Consider the following 25,545-nt stretch of genomic DNA (forward strand, 5'->3'; position numbering starts at 1 on the left):
GCCTAATCCAATTTTTAAAAAGTTTTTTTTAAAAAAAAAAAGCTTCAATGTTGAAAATGTACTTCCTAATGATTTACTGGCAATTTTATGTTTTATTAGAAACGATAAGTCTCAAAATCAAAAATTTGAGTTAGTAGTTTGACTGCCTCAATTAATTTGTGCGAGATTCAAGCCCATACAATGCACTGTTTTTTTCTTCTGGTGACATCGTTTATATAAAGGAAATGCCATAGCACAAAAAGCATGGTTTCTTATGAGCTGCAGTGAGTTTTTTTCCTTTTCTTGACATTCTGTGAACAGCAATTGTGCTAAGGAAGCAGAACGTAAACTGGGAAATACCAGGAATGCTGCTTTGTCCGGAGTTATTATTGTAAGATTTCTCTTATCCTGTGGCCAGATTTAACATTGAGATTCCAGCCAGCAGCACATGGCTAACACTCTGTATGAAAAAGTATAGGGTCCGGAATGTCTTGTGGGACCAGTAGCCTTGGTCTCTATCTTAAATATTATGTCCCACAGGGAGATCAATAGTCTCTTGAGCTCCTGCTTACAGTAATGGCAGATGAGGAGATTTGGCATTTACAAGAAATCTGTGCTTCACACAGCCACAAATCTCCTGCAAATACCCTTTGAATCACCAATGGCAGAACATATGAATATAATAACTTTGAGAAATGTAGGAGAAGGGGAGTTTTGGGCTTTCATGTTTTACCACAGTTGATTTCACCCTGACACCATTGCTAAAGTATTTGCAGAAGATTTGTAGTTGGGGATAGGCCAGATCTCCCCTGGATGACAATATGCTATCACCCTAAAGTCATATGTGCCACAAGGGGATCAGTAGCTTCTCTGGCACATGCTTAAGCTGAGTATACATAATAAAATATACTCATTTGGTTAGGTACAATGGGCTGGACCACCTATCAGACAGGTAGGAGGCCTACGGAGGCCCAATTTTCAGGCACATAGCAAAGGAGAATCTTTGGAGGCTGCCTACTTGGGCTACAAGCAGCAATTATTGATCTCTAAGGGGGTCATTTATTAAAATCCAAATTTTTTTGCCTGAAAAAGGCAGAAATAGTCAGATTTTTGGACAAAATCCAGTGCAGATCACAGAAACTTCCAAATAGGATAGGGACCTCTCCCATTGACTTACTGTATATACAACCTCGGCAGGTCTGAGGATTTTCAGATTCAGACCATTTCCATCCCCGAACTAAAAATTTGGATTTTATAGTAAAAATTTGCTTTATTTAATAAATAACCCCTTACTGTAGTGTCCAAAAAATAGCCTTTTTGTTTCAAATAATGAAATGTAGATACTAGTATGTGATCTACTATGTGGAATGCTTTTTTGACCATTAATACAAAACAAGAGTTGTTTTGATATCAACTTGAATTTATGTTACCTAAGTCATCCTCAAGTGGTGCAAGGTCCTATCTTATTATGTCAGAAAGGAAATCTGTAAAAAATTAACATTTTATTTTAGTAGAACTCAATGAGAAATGGCAATACCCTATTTCATTGCTTTCTGGATAATTTGGTTTGGGATAATAGATGCCATACTTGTACAGGTATGGGACCAGTTATCCAGAATGCTCAGGACCTGGGGTTTTCCAGATAAGGGATTTTTCTGTAAATTGGATCTTCTGACCTGAAGTCTACTAGTAAATAATGCAAACATTAAATAAACCCAATTTCTGGTTTTGCTCCAATAAGGATTAATAATATCTTAGTTTGGATCAAGTAAAAGCTACTGTTTTATTATTACAGAGAAAAAGGAAATCAATTTTAAATAATGGAGCCTATGGGAGCCTTTCCATAATTCGGAGCTTTCTGTTTAACGGGTTCCAGATAATGGATCCCATACCTTTATTGTGAAGTTGCTGTCAAGTTTTACCCTATAGGGGATATTACTGGATTTGCCCAGCAATATGTATAATATTTGATATTTTGAGTACGCACTCAAATGTGCCTAAACAATGTGTTTTGTTAGGTGCTTATTCCATTATTATTATCATTACTATTATTAACAAGCATTTATAAAGCACTAATATATTCTGCAGCACTGTATAATAAAAGCAAGTACAAATAATGACAGATATGGCAGATAAAGTAAATTAATTGTCATAAATTGTAACATTATTTGTTATTTGAAGCTGTAAGCATACTGTCTGGGGGTGTAGGCTTAGTAATATCAAATCTTTAATTGATTATGTTGCCAGTGCTGAGCTGACACTGTAAGTTGCTCTGCAGAAACCTGAAACTGATGACCCATGTGCCGCAAGGACATATAGGCTGTTGGGTGGGATAGTCTCGGATTTCCTTTTAGGAAGTTGACTGGAGGGCGTATCTATTTTTCAGAAGTGTTTTCCTCTAGCTTTGCTAAAAAAGATATTGTATACTGAGAGAACCAGCTGAGCTACACTGTGCTCAATATCTCATCATCAATATCTTCTCATATTCAGTCTCTGATGGGTGACTTAACCGGGAATAGAGGCAATATCTTGAATTAACCGTGATGCAGGTAGAATGCTCTAGAGATGTAAGGAATATAGCTGTAATACATGAAGCTAAAGGTAAGTATCTATTTTTAGCAGAAATGTAGTGCTTGGATTTTGAATAAAATCACCCATTTACACTATCTATAAGGGTGCATTTATATACAGGGTCGGACTGTGCTGGCGGGACACCGGAATAAAGCTCGGTGAGCCCCGCCTGCCCAGACCTGCTTTTACCACTGCTTCCTAAACTTCCTTCCGGCCCCCAGTTGCCGCCACACAGGGTCGGACTGGGCCCTGTGCGCTCAGACATAATCCCCATTTGGGCCCATTAAAAAACAAGCAAATTTTGCCTTATGTGCTATGAATTGTTAGGTGTCTTTTCCTTACTACATTGAAATTCTTGTGTAAATTGTGCAATAGACTGTATTTTTTACACAGCTCCATACAAATGCCCTTAAGTATCAGTATCTAGCATCTTTTTGGGACACCTAACCTTCTTTTGATACATATGCAGCTCAGCTGTAGGACTGGGTTTCAAGGTTCGAATCCAGTGATATTCTGAGACAATTTGTAATTGGTTTTCATTTTTTATTATTTAAGGTTTTTGTGCTATTTAGCTTTTTATTCAGCAGCTCTTCAATTTTCATGTTAAGCATTCTGGTAGCTAGGGACTAAATTACCCTAGCAACTATGATGATGATAACAGACTGGAATATGAATAGGAGAGGCCTGAATAGAAATAAGAGTAATAAAAAGTAACAATAGCAATACATTAGTAGCCTTACGGAGAATTTGTTTTTTTAGAAGGGGTCAGAAACGCCTATTTGAAAGCTGCAAAGAGTCAGAAGAAAAAGGCAAATACCAATAAAACTATAGAAAATAGATAATGAGACCTAATTGAAAAGTTGCTTAGAATTGGCCATTCTATAACATACTAAAAGTTACCTTAAAGGTGAACCACCCCTTTAACTGATTTCTAATTAAATTAGCCGTACTGTGTGTGAATGCAATAGAAACCTTAGACTGTAAGCTCCATTGGAGCAGGGACTGATGTGAATGATGTATAGTGGTGCTGGGGAATATGTCAGTGCTGCATAAATAAAGAAGAATGATTGGTTGTACCCACTTGCAGTTAGTTATAAAATAATTATAAGCATGGCCTATATTCAGGAATAAGAAGATATTTTTGAAGCCTATACTTTAGTAGAACTTTTGTGAGAAACCCATAGCAATTCATCTTAACTCCCAAACATCCTGTTTTTGTTTACGTAGAAGAAGGCAAGCTGCTCCCAAATCTTTTCCCAGTGGGAGCTACCCTCAGAGCCATTCAAGGCAATAAAAAGTGCCTGCAGGAGAGCAGAGGTCACTGTTAGTTGACCAAGAAGAAACACAAATTAAGATCTATAATTTGTTATTTTTTTCTGTATCTGGAATTGTAGCTAATTCAGACAAATGGCACTGTCAGGCTGATTACATTATTATACTGGCGCATGTTCTGTTCTAGACAGGGCTATTTTAATCAAATCCTACGTTTGTCCTTTTGCTGGTGATGAGTGTATCCTGGTGTTGTAGGTCCCTTAGCTGCAAAGTGGCTTAAATCTGCTCACAGATTGGAAATGGGTATTGTGGAGTTAATTACACTCCTGCCTTTCTTTCAGTGGCTCGGCTTTAAGTTATTTTCTATCCATCATTCTGCTCTGCCTTTTACTGCAGACGTTATTGATCAGCCTTCAAGTTACTGTACTTGATCCAATTAATTGGTGTATTGCTCTAGAACCACAGTGGGGGCATTAATTGCTTTATGCAGCCCTTCTTTGTACATATATTGTTTACAGATTAAGTGTATGGAATGCTGAAATGTCACTGCATTAAAAGGTGACACAGGTTACAAACCCCCAAGTAGTGCAGCTTGCCATGTGCGGTGAACAGATTTTCTCTTATATTCACAGACTTTCCATTTTCAGCCTGTTGAAATCATAATGTCTCAGGCAGACTGAGGCTAATAATACTGGCATGAAGGCCCACATTTGTGCATGGGCTTTTAATGGGATAGCTGAACTCTTCGTAAGTCAGAATATACTGTTCTTATTGGAAATTTACCAAGAAAGAATGATGTTATAATAGAACCCTGCAACAAACTAGGTTACTGCTAACACCAAGAAAACGGCTGTACAGGTATCGTATCTGTTATCCGGAAAACCATTATCCAGAAAGCTCTGAATTACAGAAAGGTCATCTCCCATAGACTCCATTATAATCAAATAATGCAAATGTTTAAATGTCTGTAATAAAACAGTAGCTTGTACTTGATCCCAACTAAGATATAATTACTCCTTATTGGAAGCAAAGCCAGCCTATTGAGTTTATTTAATGTTTACATGGTTTTCTAGTAGATGTAAGGTATGAAGATCCAAATTACAGAAAGATCCGTTATCTGGAAAGCCCCAGGTTCCGAGCATTCTGGATAACAGGTCCCATTCCTCTATAGCCGAGGAATATATATTCCTCTGCTGTACAGCCTTTTTATTGGTTAGCAGTAACCTAGTTTGTTGCAGGGTCACTGCTCAGTAAAAAAAAAAAAAAAAGTACAAACACCAGGTATAAATAAAGGTTAATGAGCACTTTTTACCACCTAATAAATGTTATTTAGCCATGAGACCTGTACCACCTTGGCTTGGTTTAAACAAACTACAGACATTGTGGCTTGATTCAGACTGATACAAGTATCTAAAAAAAACATTTTTATCCTGCTTACATGTCTGCTTTTCTAAAAATCATTAAGTCTTACATTGGTTATATATTATTAATGTGGTTGTACAGGGTGTATTGGGTATTTATCCCAAGGGTTACCATATGGAATACAGAAATACCCCATGGAAGCAATGCAGACAGCAATCAGACATGTGTTCTTAGGTAATTGCAAGTGCTAAATAATTAATCATTGAGAGATTGGATGTCTTATTAAAGCTTTTGCCTAATTATAACTGATATAAACCTTTGGGGATGAAATTATAAACAACCTTTTAGCTGCTTCAAACTCACTCTACCTCCCATGTATCTCACAAGGTTGCAGAGTTGTAGTATTAATTATAAATTTTTTGGAGGCTTTATTTATATAACAGTCACAATTCTAGGGCTATATCCAACGGAAAGTAGAAATGAGGCCATACATGTGTAATCCTCCACTGTATATATCCTCGGAGCCTGTCAGAATACAATACAGGTAAAAGCTGGCCATAGGCGTAAAGATAAAGTAATGCATGTGAATCGGCCCGACATTTTTTGTACCATGGGGATCGATTGTTTAGTTGATTGGACAGGTTAGCAGATTTCTGTTGGCTAGCGATAATTTCTCTGCATGTATTGCCTATCCGATGATAACAATGGGTGACTGTCACTGCCATTTGTTGGACATAATTTTATATGGTTGCCGTCACGGCCAGAACATTTTCTGATCTTTTACTTTATTTCATTTGAATGGTTAGTGGCAGGTTGAAAGATTGTGATGTCCGATCGTTTGTCGTATACAAGGCTAAAATCTGCACATCTGTGGCCAACTCACTGGTGTTTGGACATTCTTAGTGAGAGTTACTCTAGGTAGGTGCATTTATCTGCACAAGAAGTCTGATCTGTTCATGCTTTCAGTACTTTGCTTTGGTGATTATGAACCAACCTGGAAGGAAACCATAAAGGCTCTGCTTACGTGCCAGAATGAACAAAACTGTGGTATGTGGTCACATGTGTGGATGCAAATATCAGATCGTTCCGTCCAAATATATATATTTAACAAAATACGACCAAAGTTTCGGCTAGCGCTCTAGCCTTTCTCAAAGTGCAAACACAAACAATCTGCAACCATTTTAAACCCCCAGTGGCGGGAAAGGAAAATTGGTGACGTAACCGTGCAGTACTGATGAGAAAAACTAAATATTTAAATACAAATACTATATTAATAGGGAACCAGATCTGTTTAAATAGGTATTAGTTTTAAGTGTCAAAAGAGTGAGAGAATAGTCTGGATACTGGGTAGGAGTTTAAAAAATATTTTATTTAGGTCTGTAATATATCTTTCTGCATTTCAATTGGAATGAGTGCAGAGGATGCAGTAGCAATAGTAGAGAGTAGTTATGGTGTGTGATGAGTAGAGAATGCAAGCAAAATACTGGATACTGATTTAGCAATTTCCATTTTCATGCCTAAAGCTGGCCATAGACGCACAGATCCTATTGTACGAATCGAGGAAACGAGAGGATCTTTGCGTCTATGGCCACCTTTATGGCAAAGCTCAATCTATGACTAGGTTGTCCAACAGTCTACCAAATATTGGTGCATCATGAGCACACATGAATGGTTGGCCTTCATTGATTCAATCTGTCACAAAGGGCTTATCTGCATTTCCAGACTGGCCAATAACCTGAAACACATGGTAAACTAGGTCTCCAGTGTGTGTGGCTGGAATTATTATGTCTGGATCTCCTATAAAGTCTAAATGATTAACCTTGAATCAACAAAAAATATATCCTTAATTGCAATCAGACAATTTAGTAGTATACCTGATAATTACATCATCAGTAATATATTATCTGGATATTGGTTTTGAGTTTTACTACATTGAAGCAAACACCATAAAACAATTCATTACAATGTATTGCTCTTGTGTAACATGTAAATTTGACTCTATTGGATTTTTGTCTTCAGTTTATTGTCCTATAAATGTTAACAGTATTCAATATTCTTGGTGGTACAGAAGAGGAGGATTAGGAGGTTTATTAAAGCAGTTTCTCTTTAGTTTTTGCTTTTGTTTCATGTAAAACAGTTCTTTGGGAAATGTTCCATTTGGTCTGCTGACAAATTTGGTTTGCCCTGACAGTGTGCTAGAGTGGGGGTTCCCCCAACATTTTTTTTACCCGTGAACCACATTCCTGTAAAAAAGAATCAGGGAATAAAACAAGCATTAAAAATGTTCCTGGGTGGCGCAATATAAGGGCTGTGATTGTCCATTTGGTAGCCCATTGTGGACCAGCAGCCTACAGGAGGCTTTGTTTGGCAGTTTATACAACCAAAACTTGCCTCCAAACCAGGAATTCAAAAATCAAGCACCTGCTTTGAGGCCACTGGGAGTAACATCCAAGTGGTTGGGAGTAACATCTTGCTACAAGCCACTGATTGGGGATGACTGTATTAAAGGATCTCAGTTGGCCCTATCTCTAGTCATCCTATCCAAGGCCTATGCCCTTTCTTATTTCCAGTATAGATCCATCTGACTCCTATTGCATTTAACTCTTGATCAGCTTTGTAGAAAATCTGGTTGACTAATGTCAGATAGTTTTTATTTTTATTTTTTTAACTAATTTATGCCCCAGACTGATCAAAGTTTAATTTTAATGTGGAAATTATGTATCTTGTGTGTTTGTAAAGAATCAACCTGCTTATAGTTAGCCAACTAACAATCAGAATCAAACATGGCATGGATTGTATGTTTCAGGTAAGGATACACTGGCACACGAGGTATAATGCAATGCAGGGTGACCCCTTGCTTATTTATTTGTGCGGACGTGCAACGTTTCGGGGCGAGCCCCTTTCTCAAGCATAACAACGTGACCAAGTGCACACCATATAACAAGGAAACAATTAAAATAATTAACATACACAATAGAGAGCACCACCCTTAAGCCCTCCCATCATCTGTGTGATCCGAATCCACCTTCATATGGCTATCTTAAAAAATGTCAAGCCAAAGTCCAACGATAAAAAGTGCTAAAAAGTGCTAAAAAGCAACGTGATCTGTGCTCAGCAGTGAAAAATGTCCCATTGAGTGAACATTTCTCGTGGTAGTCCTTTCTGGTTTTAAGTAGGGCTAGATTCTAACATAAAGGAGTTACCTTTTATAAAAGAACTGTGTTACAATTTTGTAAGTTTTTTATCTGTAATGTTATTACTATGCACTGTTTGTATCTATTTTTATCTTTTTATCCTTTTTCTAGTAACATTTTATGGTTGCATTAATCCTAAAGGAGATTGGAATTATGTTCACTCAATGGGACATTTTTCACTGCTGAGCACAGATCACGTTGCTTTTTAGCACTTTTTATCGTTGGACTTTGGCTTGACATTTTTTAAGATAGCCATATGAAGGTGGATTCGGATCACACAGATGATGGGAGGGCTTAAGGGTGGTGCTCTCTATTGTGTATGTTAATTATTTTAATTGTTTCCTTGTTATATGGTGTGCACTTGGTCACGTTGTTATGCTTGAGAAAGGGGCTCGCCCCGAAACGTTGCACGTCCGCACAAATAAATAAGCAAGGGGTCACCCTGCATTGCATTATACCTCGTGTGCCAGTGTATCCTTACCTGAAGCATTTGTCTGGGGATTGCCGCACCCTCTACGCTGTGCACCGGGGCTTCTTATACAAAATTGAGGAGTGTGCTCTGCTTCATCCTTGTTCCAGTCCAATGGATTGTATGTTTGTAAGTCTGTACACAATTTTCCTTCCCCCTAAATATGATTAATTTCGAATGTGTTTAGTGACGGCTTGTAGAGCTCATTTGTGCCTTCCTAATCGTATTACAAAATTGATTATGTGACCCCACGGCAAAATGAATATTGTTTTGTCCGTCCAGTGCTGATGTCATATTTAAAGGAACAGTAACACCAAAAACTGAAAGTACTTAATTACTCAAAGTAATTTGCTCTGTACTGGTAAAACTGGAGTGTTTGCTTCAGAACGACTTTTATAGGTTATATAAGCAAAGCTGCTGTGTAGCTATGGGAGCAGCCATTGAAGTTGCAATAAAGATGAAAAAAGCATAGGTTAAAAAACAGATAACACATAAAACACCATTGTAATGGACAGGGCTTACCAGTGTCGGACTGGACCGGTGGGAAACTGGAAAAAACTCGGTGGGCCCCTGCCGGGCCAGTCCCGCACCATCTGCGCATGCGCGCGGCACCTATTCACTGATAGCTGATATACACATAGGCGCATCGAGCAGCGCCTTCACGCATGAGCGCTTGGCACGACATAGTAGGGGGCACGTCATAATAGGGGGGCGGATGGGGCCCTGGACAGTAGTCCCGGTGTGCCCCGGGCCCCCCAATCCGACCCTGGGGCTTACCTATTATGTGCTATGTAACATGTTCCTTTTTTCAAGCTTTAAAGTCTGCCCCAACACCTACACAGCAGCTTATTTATATAAATTAAAGTAGTTTTTCTGATGCACAAACACAGCTTTTATCAGTGCATGCTAACACTATATTACTGTTCCTTTAAGATTTCAATTTTACTTAAGGATATGCACACAGATTTTGTTAGTCACTAGTACATGCAGCTTCTACCTGTTTTCTAACTACATAGCTGATATGTTGTATGTAAACAGATCAGCCGCTACTGAACATCAGAGCTTTATTGCATAAATATGATTATATGGAAGTATTAAACATAGATTAGGTATTAATTGTTGTTTTGTGAGGGTAGTTCTGGGGAGTACTCACATGCATATGAATCCTGTTATGGATACAGCAAGTTAGTGTCATCCAATAATATAAAAAAAAATGGGGCCTTAGTTCTTTGCTACATTTAATTTTACAAAATAGTTTCAGCCATCCTTAAAAATGGTCACATTTCAGATAATCCTGTGTATTTCCAGCCTGTTTGCTTTACATCTACAACTTTTAAAATCATGTAACTAAGGCCTTAAAGGAAAACTAAACCCTAAAAATGAATGTGACTAAAAATGTCATATTTTATAAACTGAACTTATTACACCAGCCTAAAGTTTCAGCTTGTCAATAGCAGCAATGATCCAGGACTTTAAACTTGTCACAGGGGGTCACCATCTTGGAAAGTGTCTGCAACACTCATGTGCTCAGTGGGCTCTGAGCAGCTGTTGAGAAGCTAAGCTTAGGGCTCGTCACAAATTATTAAGCAGAAAATGAGGTTGGCCTGTAATATAAGATGACGCTACAGGGCTGATTATTAATTTCTGATGCTGCCATGTAGTAATTATCTGTTAATTATTAATTACTAATCAGCCTTATATTGTGACATTTCTATTCTATGTGTACTGTATATTGTGAGTGGGTCTCTAAGCTCAGTAAGTGACAGCAGCACAGATCATGTGAGTGAAACAGCAGAAAAGAAGATGGGAAGCTACTGGGGCATCTTTGGAGACACAGATCTTCACTGCTAAAGGGCTGTTGTTGCGTTGGGCTGGTACAGAAGCCCAAAACATAATGTACAACATTTCTAGCCTACTACTTTAGTTAGGCTTTATTAGTAAGTTAGCCTCATTGATTTTAATCTCTGTACGACTAGAATATAAAAGGGTTACTATATTCATGAATATTTTAATATATTTTAAATAGATGTTAACTGGCCTATGTTGCCCAAGAAGACTTATTTTGTTAAATATACTTAACCTTTCCTTGGTGTTATTGTACAAAAAATGTAAAGAAATGTTGATCAGCATCTTTGCATGAAATAGGATGTGTTATATAGAGGTGGTGATTTTGACGGCCTGTTTTCAACTATATACAGAACATTTCAAGAGTGGAATTGAGTTAAGCTTATGTGTACCCTTCTTCCATATGTCTTGTTCAAATAAAAAGTCTGCCTTGCCTCCAATATAAACATAAAATGTTAAATACTTCCAAAATATTCTTTAATCCTTTTTTGTTTGTGTACTTGGAATAGATGCTTTAAACATAGGATTGTAAGATTTAAAGGATTTGAGATTATTGTTTTATGGTTGTTGATATGTCAGTTTGGTTGTAGCAACCAGCTATGGTGTCACCAGATTTGGGGGAAATACTAGTGGCTGTATATCATCAGGCCTCATCCTCTTTAGTACTTGAAATCATGAATTATATTTCACTTTCTTATTCATCTTATTGAAGTGTGCATAATGCAAATTAATGGTTTACTGTCTTCACTTTGGGTTCTTCCAGTTAACCAATTCATTCATGAGTGTGGATATTCTCATTTATACTCTCACCATTACTAGCTCATATTTATTTAAAGTGAGCAGATGGCATAGTGCGTATGCAGGTGTTCACTGTTATCTCTCTGGTTTACTAAAGCTGCTAAGTAGGTCAGTTTTAAGCATGGCAAATGCAAATGACATCTCAATTGATCTGTCAGTGATCTCTGAATCTGGCTTTTAGTGACATAAGGAATATGGTGTTTGCATCTAGACAGCCTTCCCCATGACACTGCCAACCTTTCACCCTCTGTAGGCAATGCATAGGCTGAATCCCATTCCCCTTTTCCTTCCAGCAGTAGAACAGAGAGATGTTTTATATGTTAGCATGAGATATGAGAGCTTTGGTGAAAGCGCACAGCCAGTGTCAGGACAGTCCCTGTATTGGTAGCCTGCAAAATGCTAAAGAGATTCCAACAGACACACTCAGACTGTGAAATGGATAATCACTAACACAGTGTTTGTTGGAGGTATACATAGATTATCGCCTAAATTCAATACTTAATGGTTGTCTACAAGTCTCATACTGTCTAGAATTTACTAATTGAAATAGAATTACATTTAGCATGTCCAATATCTATCAGAGTAATTGAATTTGTAAGCTGCTTTACACATTGATAGACATCCGTTGCGGGTCTCAAGCTAGTTTTGCTGCTTCCTTTTGTAGTCAGTAAGTAACTTGGGACCTTTTAATTGTTGTCAAGAAATGTGAACTGTTGTGTTTCCAGGACAACAATCTCAGGCCTCTAGTGCTTGGATTGCTTCCCTTTTCACCTATGGAAAGCTTTCATGGCAATGCCTCTAGAGATTTAATTCTCACCTCAGTAATGATGATCACATTTTTATTTGAGTTGTTTGTTAAAAACCTTTTGGAATTTGATTACCAAATACACCAAACCATAAGTGCTCCTTTAGCAATCACAGTCACTCACGTTTGCATGGCAAAGTAAGGCTACCTATGCCACTTTGTTTTACTGAACAATAACCGAGAAATAAATATAACAGTATTAGAAAATATATGGGCCCACAACTTTAAAAAATAAATCAAGGGGTAGAGCTTTAACAATAGGTCTTAGTTTCCTTTTATGTGTATATTGAAATGTAGACTCTCAGGGTCTCTAAAACCCATTAGCTGCAACATGCACATATAGGGACCATCCTGATTTAGCTCCTTTATAGTGTTCCATAAATATGCTTCTTAAAAGTAAACGATTGCTACTGTATGTAAGAAGAAAATGTTCTAAGAAGCTTGTGATGTTCTAAGAAGCTTGTGATGCCCAAAAGGTAAATCTCAGGCTGATGATCAGTATGAAGAAATCAGCAGCCCATTATTGCCCAGAAACAGCTCCTTTCTGGGAACTTCCTATTGGAATAAACAGTAGATACAAACACTGGCTGTTCTCTTTTGTGCAATGCAGTGAAGTCACAGGCAAACCTTGACATAATAGCTTCAGTACAGTAGACTGCAAATTGGTCTGGGCACCTCTGCATTAATATTTACTAAACACATTCTTTTAGATCAGATATTCTGCTCTCCGTGCTGGTATTTCTTTACCTTGAAGTCAGTTTTGTATTGATCCTTTTTCCAGTACACTAGCCAGTAAATAAGGATCTACGTAATTAATGATGTGGGACGTTTCCTCTTTGGGTCGGAACGTGTTCTGTTCATTGGCAGCTTGTAGGCCTAAATAAACTTTGGGGGAATGCACACCTACCCATTTATCTCCATGAAGGTCTTGCATGACAGCAGATATTCCCACACTGCATGATGAGGTCAGCCAAATGGTGGCGATATGATTTTCTGACTTGAATTGGCAATTGTCAGAGTGAGGATTTGTTATCAGATTAGTCTCTGTGGATGGATGTGGATGTGTGAGCTGCTAAAGTGACCTAGAAAAGTAAAACATTCACTGAGAACTGATAGCAGCCTGACAAAGGGGAAAATACCCAGTCACTGTTTCAAAGCATATATTGGGCCTTTGTGAAGCAATTTATTCAACAAAAAAAAAAACATGTTTATTACTAGAATATTTTTTTTAAAAAATGCTAATGGTACTTGTGTATTTCTTTGGCCATTCCAAGCCCCTTAAAGGAACAGTAACACCAAAGAATGAAAGTGTTTTAAAGGAATGACAATATACTGTAATGTTGCCCTGCATTGGTAAAACTGGTGGTTTTGCTTCAGAAACACTACTATAGTTTATATAAACAAGCTGCGGTGTAGTCATTGGGGCAGCCATTCAAGCACAGGACACACAATCGATAATAGATACCGTATGTTCTCAAGAATCTCATTGCATACTATAGAGCTTATCTGTGTATCCGTGCCTTTACTCCTTTTTAGCTTTGAATGGCTGCTCCCATGGCGATACAGCAGCTTAAGGTGGCCATACATGATAAGATCTCGTTTGGCGAGATTGCCAAATAAGCGGATCTTTCCCCAATATGCCCATTAATGGCAGGGTGATATTGGGTTAATCTGAACGATCAGATTACAATGAAAAGAATGGGTGCCGAGGGGTCGTAGGACCGCATCAACTAGCTGATGCGGTCCTTGATCATAGTAAAAATCAAACCTGGCGATCGATATCCGCTCAATTTTTGGCCTGATATCGATCGGGGGGACCCGTCAGAAGCCCTCACACGGGCAGATAAACTGCCGAATCGGTCTAAAGGACCGATATCGCCAGCTTTAATCTGCCTGTGTATGGTCACCTGCCCGTGTATTTATATAAATTATAGTAGAGTTTCTGAAGCAAACATACCAGTTTTACTAGTGCACTACAAGCAATACATTATATTTTCTAACCTGAATATACTTTAATTCCTTGGTGTTACTGTTTCTTTAAGTCTTAATGAAGATATGTTTAACATACGTGTGTTTATACTTGCAAACTCTATCTATTTCAAGCCTTAAAGAGATATTGTCATGGGCAAACATGTTTTTTTCAAAACACGTCAGTTGCTAGTGCTGTTCCAGCAGAATTCTGCTCTGAAATCTGTTTCTCAAAAGAGCAAACAGATTTTTTTATATTTAATTTTGAAATCAGTCTCCCAGCTGGCCCCAGTCATGTGACTTTTTCTTCAGTCACTCTTTGCTGCTGTACTGCAAGTTGGAGTGATATCACCCCCCCCCCAGCAGCCTAACAACAGAACAATGGGAAGGTAACCAGATAGCAGCTCCCTAACACAAGACAACAGCTGTAGCTGAAATAACAGCCTGCCAGAAAGCAGTTCCATAGTGCAGCACTGTCTCTTTCTAAAAGCACATGACCAGGCAAAATGACCTGAGATGGCTGCCTACACACCAATATTATAAATTGAAAAACATTCACTTGCTGGTTCAGGAATTAAATTTTATATTATAGAGTGAATTATTTGCAGTGTAAATACAGTGTAATTTAGAAATAAAAATTACACCATAAAAATCATGACAGAATCCCTTTAAGCAGTAGTAGGTGTTCTAAAAGTAGGGATGCACGAATCCAGGATTCGGTTCGGGATTCAGCCAGGATTCAGCCTTTTTCAGCAGGATTCGGCCGAATCTTTCTGCATCGAATCCACTATTTTGGATTCGGCCGAACTCCCGAATCCTTCTTGAAAGATTCGGCCGAATACCGAACCAAATCCGAATCCTAATTTGCATATGCAAATAAGGGGCAGGGAGGGAAATTTTGTCACAAAACAAGGAAGTAAAAAATGTTTTCCCCTTCCCACCCCTAATTTGCATATGCAAATTAGGATTTGGATTCGGTTCAGTATTCGGCCGAATCTTTCAAGAAGGATTCGGGGGTTCGGCCAAATCCAAAATAGTGGATTCGGTGCATCCCTATTTTAAAGTGTCCTAAAATTTTAAATAATTAAACTTTCCCCTGAATTAAAACATCCATTTATCTTGTGCTGTTCTAACTTGCTGTAAATGAGCCTTATGCTGAATTTATGTTGCTTACCTGCCAGTGACTTAGTATGACAAGGCTCATTCAGTAAAGCTTCTATGTCCATGTAATTCCAAACCTTGAACCCCATCTATAAGGAAATTTAGCATATCGAAATTCACACAGGCAGCAGATGATTTGTATGAAACCCAAAGGTCGCTAAATGTGCACAGAAGTATTTAAACCAGTACTGTCTACTGTTGAAGACAGTACCAGACTCCTCCAGAGCAATACTGTCCATGTGTGTAAACTTTAATCACTTTCTTATATCTGGGTAGCAGTGGTCAGTGAGACTTGAGCTGAGCATATTCTCTCCAAGCATAGTCATCAGTGTAATGGTATTTAAGGAATCCTGCACTTTAGATTGTAAGCTTTACAGGATATGGCCTTTTACAACATGCACTTAATCTCTGTATATTTATACTTTTTTAAGTGTTTGTGTCCTCACTATGTAAAACTGTACATATTATATACTATATAATTAACGTTATACATAAACACAATTAACAGGGGCAGAATCTCATTATCACTTCCATTAGTGGTAGTGCATTTAAAACTATCCTACCTCTTGCCTTTATGAATGTGTCATTTTGGGTCATAATTCTGGTTTATGTATATGTCTGCTATATTGATTGATATTCTATAAGCTTATATGCTTGCCCCAGATGCCCTGTGCAGTGAGCTCCCTTGCATTATCTATTTTTGCTTCATATCAAAAAAGTGCTCCACGGGGATTTGTAATAACAAAAAAAAAAAGGAGGCTATTACCTGAAGCTTCCCACTGCCTGCAGGCACCAGAAGCTGTGGAAATGAAAACAACAGGAGCTGCAAAATGGCAAACAGCAGCAGTTAGTAGGCGAGCAATGTGTGTTACAGTGTATAAATGCCTGGTGAGGAATTAAGTCGAGTTTCAGACAAAAACGAGTTTTAGTAAATAACCCCCTCAGTGTTCACTCTTCAATTTTACAATTAAATCAGTCTAAGCAGTGAGCTAGACTAGGCTGCCTGAGGGCGAGCAGAGAAACTGGCATTGTAATAAGTGCCATATAGGTGCTATGTAGAGCTATAGTTGTCATATCTCTAAGGTGGAAGTAAGAATTGGCTGATCCAACCAGCTGCCTGTGTGCTGTGAGCATAATAAATCTATAAATAAGCTGCCACATGTTCATCTTAAAGAGCTTTTTTTTTACTTGTTTTAAAGGAAAACTATACCCCCAAACAATGTAGGTCTCTATAAAACGATATTGCATAAAACAGCTCATATGTAAAACCCTGCTTCATGTAAATAAACCATTTTCATAATACAGGTATAGGATCCCTTATCCAGAAACCCAATATCCAGGAAGCTCTGAATTACGGAATAGCAGACAGAGTTCTGTCTTTTGCTTCCACACTTCTTCCTGTTACAGTTAGAGCTGCAGTATTTCTGGTCAGGTGATCTCTGAGGCAGCACACAGACCATCACGAAATGATGGTTCAAGGCAAGAGATGTAAAAGGGCAAGATTTACTTAAATATATAGACCAGTTTGGTAAGACTCTTTAATATGCCACTTAATATGATATAAACTATCTGTTGCTTAAGTGTTCATTTTAGGGTTATAGTTTTCCTTTAAGGGACAGAAAAGTTAGAAACTTGAAGTTTATCTATATGTATTGTTCATTTTGATTTGGTTTTATTTATGCATCGCTCCCTGGTATCTAAGCTAATGTAGCAGATTCATTTGGCTGATTTTCCTAAAAGAAGCAAATAATTGCTCCACAGAGCACAGATAATGGTTTTACATTTCCTACTGCTAATTAGCACTAATATTTTCTCTAATACAGTTTTTCCTCTAAAACTCATTGAACACTGGAGATCTTCACTTTGCCGCATGATGTCCTTTATTAAAATTCTACTTTTTTCTTTCCCTGGCAGGCAGGCCTTTTGCTTTGTAACATGATTGTCCAGCAAAGTTGCAATTGTAGAGTATGCTGGAGCTTTTCTTTCAACTACAGCTGGAGGGCCACAGGGCATCATTGACAGTAAATGACTCCAGTGGTTGGTACTTTTAAAACTTGGTATTACAGCAGCATCCATTAAGCCATAGATTGGCTACATAAATTCTTAATTCTGCTGCACAGAGCTGTTGTATTGAGTGGAAATTTACATCAGATAGGTAGGGGCATAATGAATTCCATAAATTGTTCTCTGTGGAAGCCACTTGGCTCGATAAATTTCTTCCTGTTGTGTAATAGTCATCTTCGGACAAACATATTTAATCTCCAAGCAGGTGCACTAGCTATGGCCTGCAGTGATTCATGTGCAGACTGGTGTGTCTCCAGCAATAGATGTCAGTGCTTATAATACCAACTTGATCCCTGCTAGTAATCACTACCCTGTGGGCATAAGCAGAATCAGTCACATGAAGCAAATCGAGCGATAGGTTCGTAATAATGATTTTTGCCACCCAGCTGTAGCCTGGCGGTGACTGGAGTTTGCTGTTTGCACTGTGGAAAAATATTTAGTTCATGGAAAGACTAATGCTTACACTTATGGAAAGTAATAATAAATGCATAGGTATTTATTATTGTTAATCCTTATATATTGCCAACATAATCTGCCCACTGCAGTTTATAATCTAATGTCCCTATCACATTTACAGCCTATTATCCACAGAACTTTTGTCCAGAAAACCTGATTTGATTTTTCTCAGTAACTGTAAAGCAGTACAGTGTGCTTGTACATGTTATATAAATCAGGATAAGTTAGTGCTGACTGTTTTGGATTTTGTTTTTTTCCCCTTTAATTTGTACATGTTTAGATTGCCTTGCACAATGGTGCGCTACATTCCTGATCCAGATAAACGCGGGTACAGGCAGAGAGTGTATACTGTATATTGATAATACATATCTGTCTAAATAGTTTAATTCATTTATAAACCCAAATAACTTTGCTGTGAGTCAAGTTTTGTGCCGAGTGCATTATACGATATATTCTGTTATCTTCCAGTGTCATAGAAGCATTAGCCCCATGATATAATGTAATTGTCAACATATATGGTCATTGTTAAGTTTATTTTATTGGTTGTGTCACGTAGAAATTTGCCCCACTGTGGAGGACTTTAGGGCGGTGGCATTAAGAGTATTTTAATTACTGTAATTTGCTGCATTTTATAAATGTTTTAAATTCCAACAAACAGCTTTTGTGTGTTTAATGATAGTTATCCTGTGGCAAGCGGAGAACTGATTCAGAGAGTGTTTGGATTCTCACAAGGGAACAACACACCTGCCTTTGGGTTATGCCAAGCTCTTCTGTCTTTGATGGACGTGCACCAGAGAAAAATAATCTTAGTGCTTTGAAACTTGTCATTTTAATTTGTGATTTGTTCCTGCCATGGGTGTTCTGGCATCAGCAGTTGGTGTTCAACACATGTGCTGGCAACTTTGAATAGTATCAGGTGACAGGTGCCTGCTGGCCCACTAATCTCTAATGGAATGTCCTGTTATGCAGGTAGTGGTGTTTAAATTAACATCATATTTAAAAACATCAAAACAGATGACAGCATTCATAAGTTATACCCGATAATAATAATAATAATACAAATAATAATAAAGGCAGTGCAATGTGCCATAAGGCAGCTGTTTCCTCTTTAGAAGAATGTGATGTAGCTGAATTGAGATCATCCTGAGAGAACTCTAGCAAACCAAAACACTGTGTATCATGTGGGTGTGATCAATGGCAAAAGAAAAAGGTAAAAGCAAAACATTCTTTCAACAATTCTCTCTATGCACAGTGTCCGTGATCTGTTTTCTTCATTTCATTGGCAGCTACAGTATAACCATTCCTTGGCTCTCTTAGCTTGTACACACAAGGAGGGTTTCTTAAAAATGGGATAACTGATCAACTGGCCAACACAAGATCAATTTGAAAGGAGACCTGAAGCCTTGCACATTATGACTAATGATTGGTATGCATTGAGAACTGTGTATCCATGAATTTATCTGTTTAAAAATGTTTCATTTTTCAACTCTTTATTTAGTTGCAAGAATTAACATCCGAGCTGCAATGACAAATACAATGATGACAAATCAATCATGTATGAGTTTGGTCACTTGTTTCCAATAATTAGTAAGGGCTGGGCAAATCCAGATGGAGTGGTAAAAGTTAGGGCAATCAGAGTGGCATCGAGGCAGTAAACATGTGCATTTGGGCATAAATGTCAAGGAGTCAAAGGAATAACAGAAATGTTTAAAACCTTTGGGGGGGTGTCTATCTATTTACCTACACCACTTTTCTCAGCATGGTTGCTTCTAGAAGCCACTGTGGTGGGGCATGATCTGACTTCATTTAAGGTGTTGGTGTTCCATAACGGGCAAAATGTCCTAAAAGCTTGCAACCCAAATTACTTCATATTTTGGTTAATATGCATTACACAATGATTCTAGGGTAAGATTCGGGGAACAAAATGTTTTTGTTAGTCTAGATATTCTTGGAACTATGACTGATATATCAATATTTTTCCTCTTCACGTCCTTGTCTGACTGCACCAATTACTGACCAAGATTGTCACTGCATTGGTGGAGGACATTGTCAAACCTGCTTGATCCCTGAACTAACTAATAACTAGAGTAAATAGATATAATTCAGGATTGACATGATGCTTAATGATACAATTTTATCACAAGGTGGCCATAGGCGTAACAATTACCATCTTTTTGGAAAAGATCTTTCCAAGATCGTTTGTTTCGATACACCATGTAGAGCTGAATCGTTAGATATACAGGTAGAAACTACAGAATTCTACCTGTATCTGACGATTCAGCACTAACAATGGGCGATGTTTGGGTCCCTTCAAAGGCACTCGATCAAAATTTTCCGTCCAGCCCGTTCAACAAGCCGACTGATATCCAAGTCTTCTTCCGATATCAGTCTGCTCTTTTCCCACCATACACAAACCGGATATCGTATGAAAATTAGTTTTGTGCGATATTATCTGTGCGTCTATGGCAACCTTTAAGGGCTGAAGCTCTCTCTCTCCTTGAAGCTCATAAGACAGTGTGTCAGTCAGAAGTTGAGGCGCCATGATGATCCTGCCTAAACAGTATTGGGCCCTTCATTGTGTCCTGATCTTTAGGTTAAGGTTCCCTGTCATAAGATCTTTAGCAATATAGTGCACAACATATTGTGATTGAAGTCTTGTATTCATATTTAGAGCAGCAACTTGAATTGTTGTTCATCTAGATTGACTGTTTTATGATAAATTGAAACACAATGTTATAAGTGATGAATTATGTTGAATGGTAATACACTACAGAACTCAGTTTAATGATAAATAAACAAGTCACTGGTACATCTGTTATGCATAATAAATAAGAAGATAATTATAGAAAAGGCAGAAAATTCTGGCTCCGAAAGGAAAGACCTGGCTTCTTGGCTATCTGTGCCCATTTAGCAGATGGGAATAGACTGGAAGGCATTTATCTGAAGATCTTCTGTGTGCCATCCAAAGCATTCTTCATGGACGTTACATGTGTCTGGTATTTTACCGGCCTGGTCGATAAAAATTATGGCTGATCCCAATGTTATCAATAGGGAAAAAAAGATAAATGTATAGGAAGGCCGGTATTTTTTACCAGAAAAGGTGGCAACCCTAGTAGTTTATCATTTTATCACTTTTAATTCTTTGAAAAATCTCCCCATAAAAATACTTAGATATGTAAAAAAAAAAAAAGTGTATTTTGTTAAAGAGGACATGTCACCTTAAGAAATAATTCCATATCATATTTTATGATTTTGGTTAAACAAAATAAACTTCACTTTACACTATAAAAATTATTTAAATTATTATTTTTTTTAGCCTTGAAATTCACAATCACAGCAAGAAGTCAGGTGCCATTTTGAGATCCAGATCTAAATTTTTGGCACCCCTGCCAAGCAGACACCAAGGAGAGAGCTAGCACTGGTCAGATGGATATGAATTTACAAGGCAAATTTGGATTTAGCAATCCCCTTTATCATCAGGAAGATATAATTCTGGAATGACAGGTGTGCAGACAGACATATGTTACTAAAACTCAAATGTTAAAATTTTTGAAATATGCTGTTTTCAGCACAGCACAATATGTTGGCGTTCTAAAAATACATGTTAATAATCATATTTTAGAGCCAACTTTGCAGATGTAAGTCTTTTGAGGGAAGATTATGCCAGCTTTGCACACAGGCAGATTTGCTCCATGGTGTTATTATTCAGCTGATGGTATGCACCCTCCAATCAGTGCCACGGCCTCCGTTTTACTGAGTTTGGGACTTTAACAAGGCATTTATATGACATTTAGGGGCAGATTTATTACGGGTCGAATTTATGGGAGTTTTTTAAAACTCCCATAAGCTCCCATGAACTCGAAATTGGACCAATTGAAATGTATTAAAAAAATCTAATTTTCAAAACTCGGGTGAATAGGATCGACCTGAAAACTCAAATCAAATTCGATTCGAGTTTTAAAAACTCATTTTGAATGTCAGGAAGGCAGCAATTAACTCCAAATTGATCCCAGGACCTCTCCCATTGACTAAAACAGCAATTTGCAGGTTTTAGGTGGCAAATAGTCGAATTCGAGTTCTTAAAGTGCCAGAGTATGATAAATCTCGAAATTCTAATTTTTAAGAAAACTTGAATGAAATTTTAAAAATTCCCTAGCAGAAGTTGACAGTTTTGGCCATAAAAAAATTAGAATTTTTCAATTTGACCCTTGATAAATCTGCCCTGTGGAGCCATTTCAGCATTACTTTGGCCTTTTTTTTTTGGCACCACTTTCCCTTATGTTTCAGATTTAAGATGACTGATACAGGTTTACTTGCAGTATTTCCTAGTATTTTGCAGCATCGATTTTTCATTCTATTTGAAAAAAATGGGCAGTTGCATCATGTGCTGATGCAACCCCACAGCGTGATTCTGCCATTACCATATGTCATGTCAATAGATTTGTACCACACATATTGCTTCAAACTGGGTCACTCTCTAATGCCTTTGGGAATACTCCTGGCATACTTTCACATGGTAATAACGTCTGTTGTACCACATACTCTTATAGTCTGCGTTAGGCAAAGCTGTAATCCAGTCTCAACTGAACTCGACAGCTCCTTCAAAGTGATTATTGGCTTCTTTGTGACTTCTCTCACATCTCTCCTTGTCTCCTCAGTGGGTTTTGATGGATGAATAGTTCTAGTCTGTGCCTGGGTGGATTGATGTTGCTTACACTTTCTAAAAATTAAACCACCAGTTACCACTACTCTTCATGCATTTGTATTACTCTAACTTCTTTAGAATGCTCTTTAATCATCATTTTTACACCATTCTTTCCAAATCACAACTTGAATAAGGATTCCTTCACTATGGGCATTCTATCCAGGAAATGAAGCAGTTATTTGAATGATTCACTTGTGTAAGTAAGTCAGTTGTAAGGCAATTGTGTGCTGTGTGATCTTAGTGCTTCCACAACACTTATGGTTATGGTTTTTAAAGGACCAGTAACATCAAAAAATTAAAATGTTTTAAAGTAATGAAAAAATAATGCAGTTGCCCTGTACTAGTAAAACTGCTGTGTTTGCTTCAGAAACACTACTATTGTTTATATAAATAAGCGGCTGTGTAGCCATGGAGGCAGCTATTCAAAGGAGAAAAGGCTCAAGTTACACAGTAGATAGCAGATAAGCTCTGTAGAACATAATTGTGTTATCTGTTATCCATTAATTATCCTGTGCCATGTAGCCTTTTTTCAATTTCCACCATTGCTACTCAGCAGCTAGTTTATATGAACTATAGTAGTGTTTCTGAAGCAAACAGATCAGTTTTACCAGTGCAAGGCAACACTAGATTATATTCTCATTACGTTAAAACACTTTAAATTTTTGGTGTTACTGTTCCTTTAATAAAAAAACAATGACACATACAGGGGGTTATTTACAAAAATCCAAAAAAGTCTCCCTATTCTCTTAAAAACACTTTGACCAAACTCCCATGCACATGTTTAGCGTATTTAAATTTACTCGAAATTTGGTGTGGGAAAAGACTGGATAATATCATGAAAAAATCCAAATCGTACAATGTTTTCAAATTTGACGCCGGAAAACTTATAACCCGAAAACCACAAATTCTTTGGATAATTATACGAAACCCAGAGCAGATCATCATATATTCCAATAGTAAACAGGACATTTGCCATTGACTTTTACATGACCTCTGCAGGTTTGAGATTGAGTACTTTTTTAATCAGACTTTGAGCAGCCTCTGGGTTTAATAAATCATAAAAAAATTAAGTTTTTTTTTTCTATGAAAGAATGGTGTTTTTCCCCTTTAAAGGACCAGTAATATCAAAAAATGAAATTGTTTTAAAGTAATTAAAATATAATGCAGTGTTGCCCTGCACTGGTAAAACTGCAGTGTTTGCTTCAGAAACACTACTATTGTTTATATAAATACGCTGCTGTGTAGTAATGGGGGCAGCCATTCAAAGGAGAAAAAGCTCAAGTTACACAGCAGATAACAGATAAGCTCTGTAGAACATAATGTTATCTGTTGTCCATTACTTATCCGGTGCCATTTAGCCTTTTTTCAATTTCCGCCATTGCTACAAAGCAGCTTGTTTATATGAACTATAGTAGTGTTTCTGATGCAAACAGATCAGTTTTACCAGTGCAGGGCACCAGTACATGATATTTTCTTTACTTTAAAACACTTTCATTTTTTGGTGTTACTGGTCCTTTAAAATTCTGACCAGAAAAAAATCATAGTTTAGTAAATAAACCCTAAAATGTTTAACATTTTAGTGCTAATTTTCTTGAATTTGTGTGTAGAATGAGCTGTGTAGAATATGTGTATAGGATTTGTTATTCAGTAAAATGAGTTAATCAAGCATCTAAATACTTTTGCAAGACATTGAAAGTATGTATACCATTAGTATATTTTTATAATTAAAAGGAAACAACTAACTCCCCATGAGAAAGAAATTGGTTACTCAAAATATTGATGAGAATGTGCCTTGTATCTGCAGGAAAAATATATGTACATATTTGGACAAGAAGGTTTTTGCATTGTCCCTATGTATGCAGATCAGTGGGTTGATTAATTCCTCAATACCCAATGTTTCTTTCTTCTTTTAGCCATTCTATTTTCACACGCAAGTGAGCAAGTGGAGCTGAAGCTATTTACCATTTTTATTTTCTTAGGGCAGAAAAATTAAATGTTGGCATTGTACACATCTCCAGTTTATTAGAGTTCTGCTCACATATAAAAACGGGTCCAAGGACATCCAACAGCACTCAGAAATCAGATCCATGAACTTGATGATAACCATGTGATTGGATGTGTAATAATAATAATAGCAATGGCTGGGAACAGGCAACATTTCACAAATTGCCTTCAACTGGAATAAAAACCATACTTGTTATTTATCTGTGCCCCTGGTGATCTTGGATATAGGTAGTCATTCCACCTGCACTCATGTAAATTGGAGATATACAAATGGCTTTAAAGTCCCCATTTAGGAGTCTGCAATTTATTAGGCAGTGTATAAGGCTCTAAAATGGGTATTAAAATCCAGTTGGATCAAGGCTGGTTAGTTGATGCACTCCTCGATCCGAGGATCTCGCCATATTCTCCTCCTTGTGATGTGAACATTGGCCCTAGTGCCCAACAGCCCAATATCAGGGAAATATACGCTCGTTTGGTGACCTCACCAACTTATGGCCAACTTTAGTCTTCATTGATAATAGACACTGATTTGTTTATTTGGCATATCTTAAACTAGTAATTGTGCAGAAGACGGTCCTTGAAGTTGCACTTGTTAAGATTGAACCTGGGACCCTAGTATTGTCAACAGTACTGACCAATGAGCCACCATGGCTTCCCCAAGTAGTCAAGATAAATGAACCAAGGGGAAAGGTCAGTGATTTTAGTGGATTCAGATGGATCCAAATTTCAGACTGGACATACAATTTCTGGCAGTGTGGAGGTTAATATCTTAGATACTAATCAACAAATTACCTGTGGTAGGAGGTGGAGCACAGCTAATATATGTGTAGAGAGGGCAGTTGACAACCTTCAAGAGGACCAGTTGCCAGAAAATAAACTCACTAGAAGAACA

At 37.6% G+C, this 25,545-nt stretch overlaps 1 protein-coding gene across 4 annotated transcripts in view; it reads left to right on the forward strand.

The window, feature by feature from the left end:
* The window catches only part of mcc.S (mutated in colorectal cancers S homeolog), a 173,690-nt gene that overhangs the window by 63,898 nt on the left and 84,247 nt on the right, over positions 1-25,545 (forward strand). Inside the window, exon 1 of one of the 4 annotated variants that reach the window (XM_018244315.2) lies at positions 1,886-2,580. The exons of the other annotated variants lie outside the window; for them this stretch is intronic. Coding sequence (XP_018099804.1) covers positions 2,569-2,580 — 12 coding nt within the window. The 5' untranslated portion in view covers positions 1,886-2,568. Of the gene's footprint in view, positions 1-1,885; positions 2,581-25,545 lie in introns of those variants that run through there. 4 annotated transcript variants of the gene reach the window in all.

Source organism: Xenopus laevis, chromosome 1S (assembly GCF_017654675.1).
Source record: "Xenopus laevis strain J_2021 chromosome 1S, Xenopus_laevis_v10.1, whole genome shotgun sequence".
NCBI lineage: Eukaryota > Metazoa > Chordata > Amphibia > Anura > Pipidae > Xenopus > Xenopus laevis.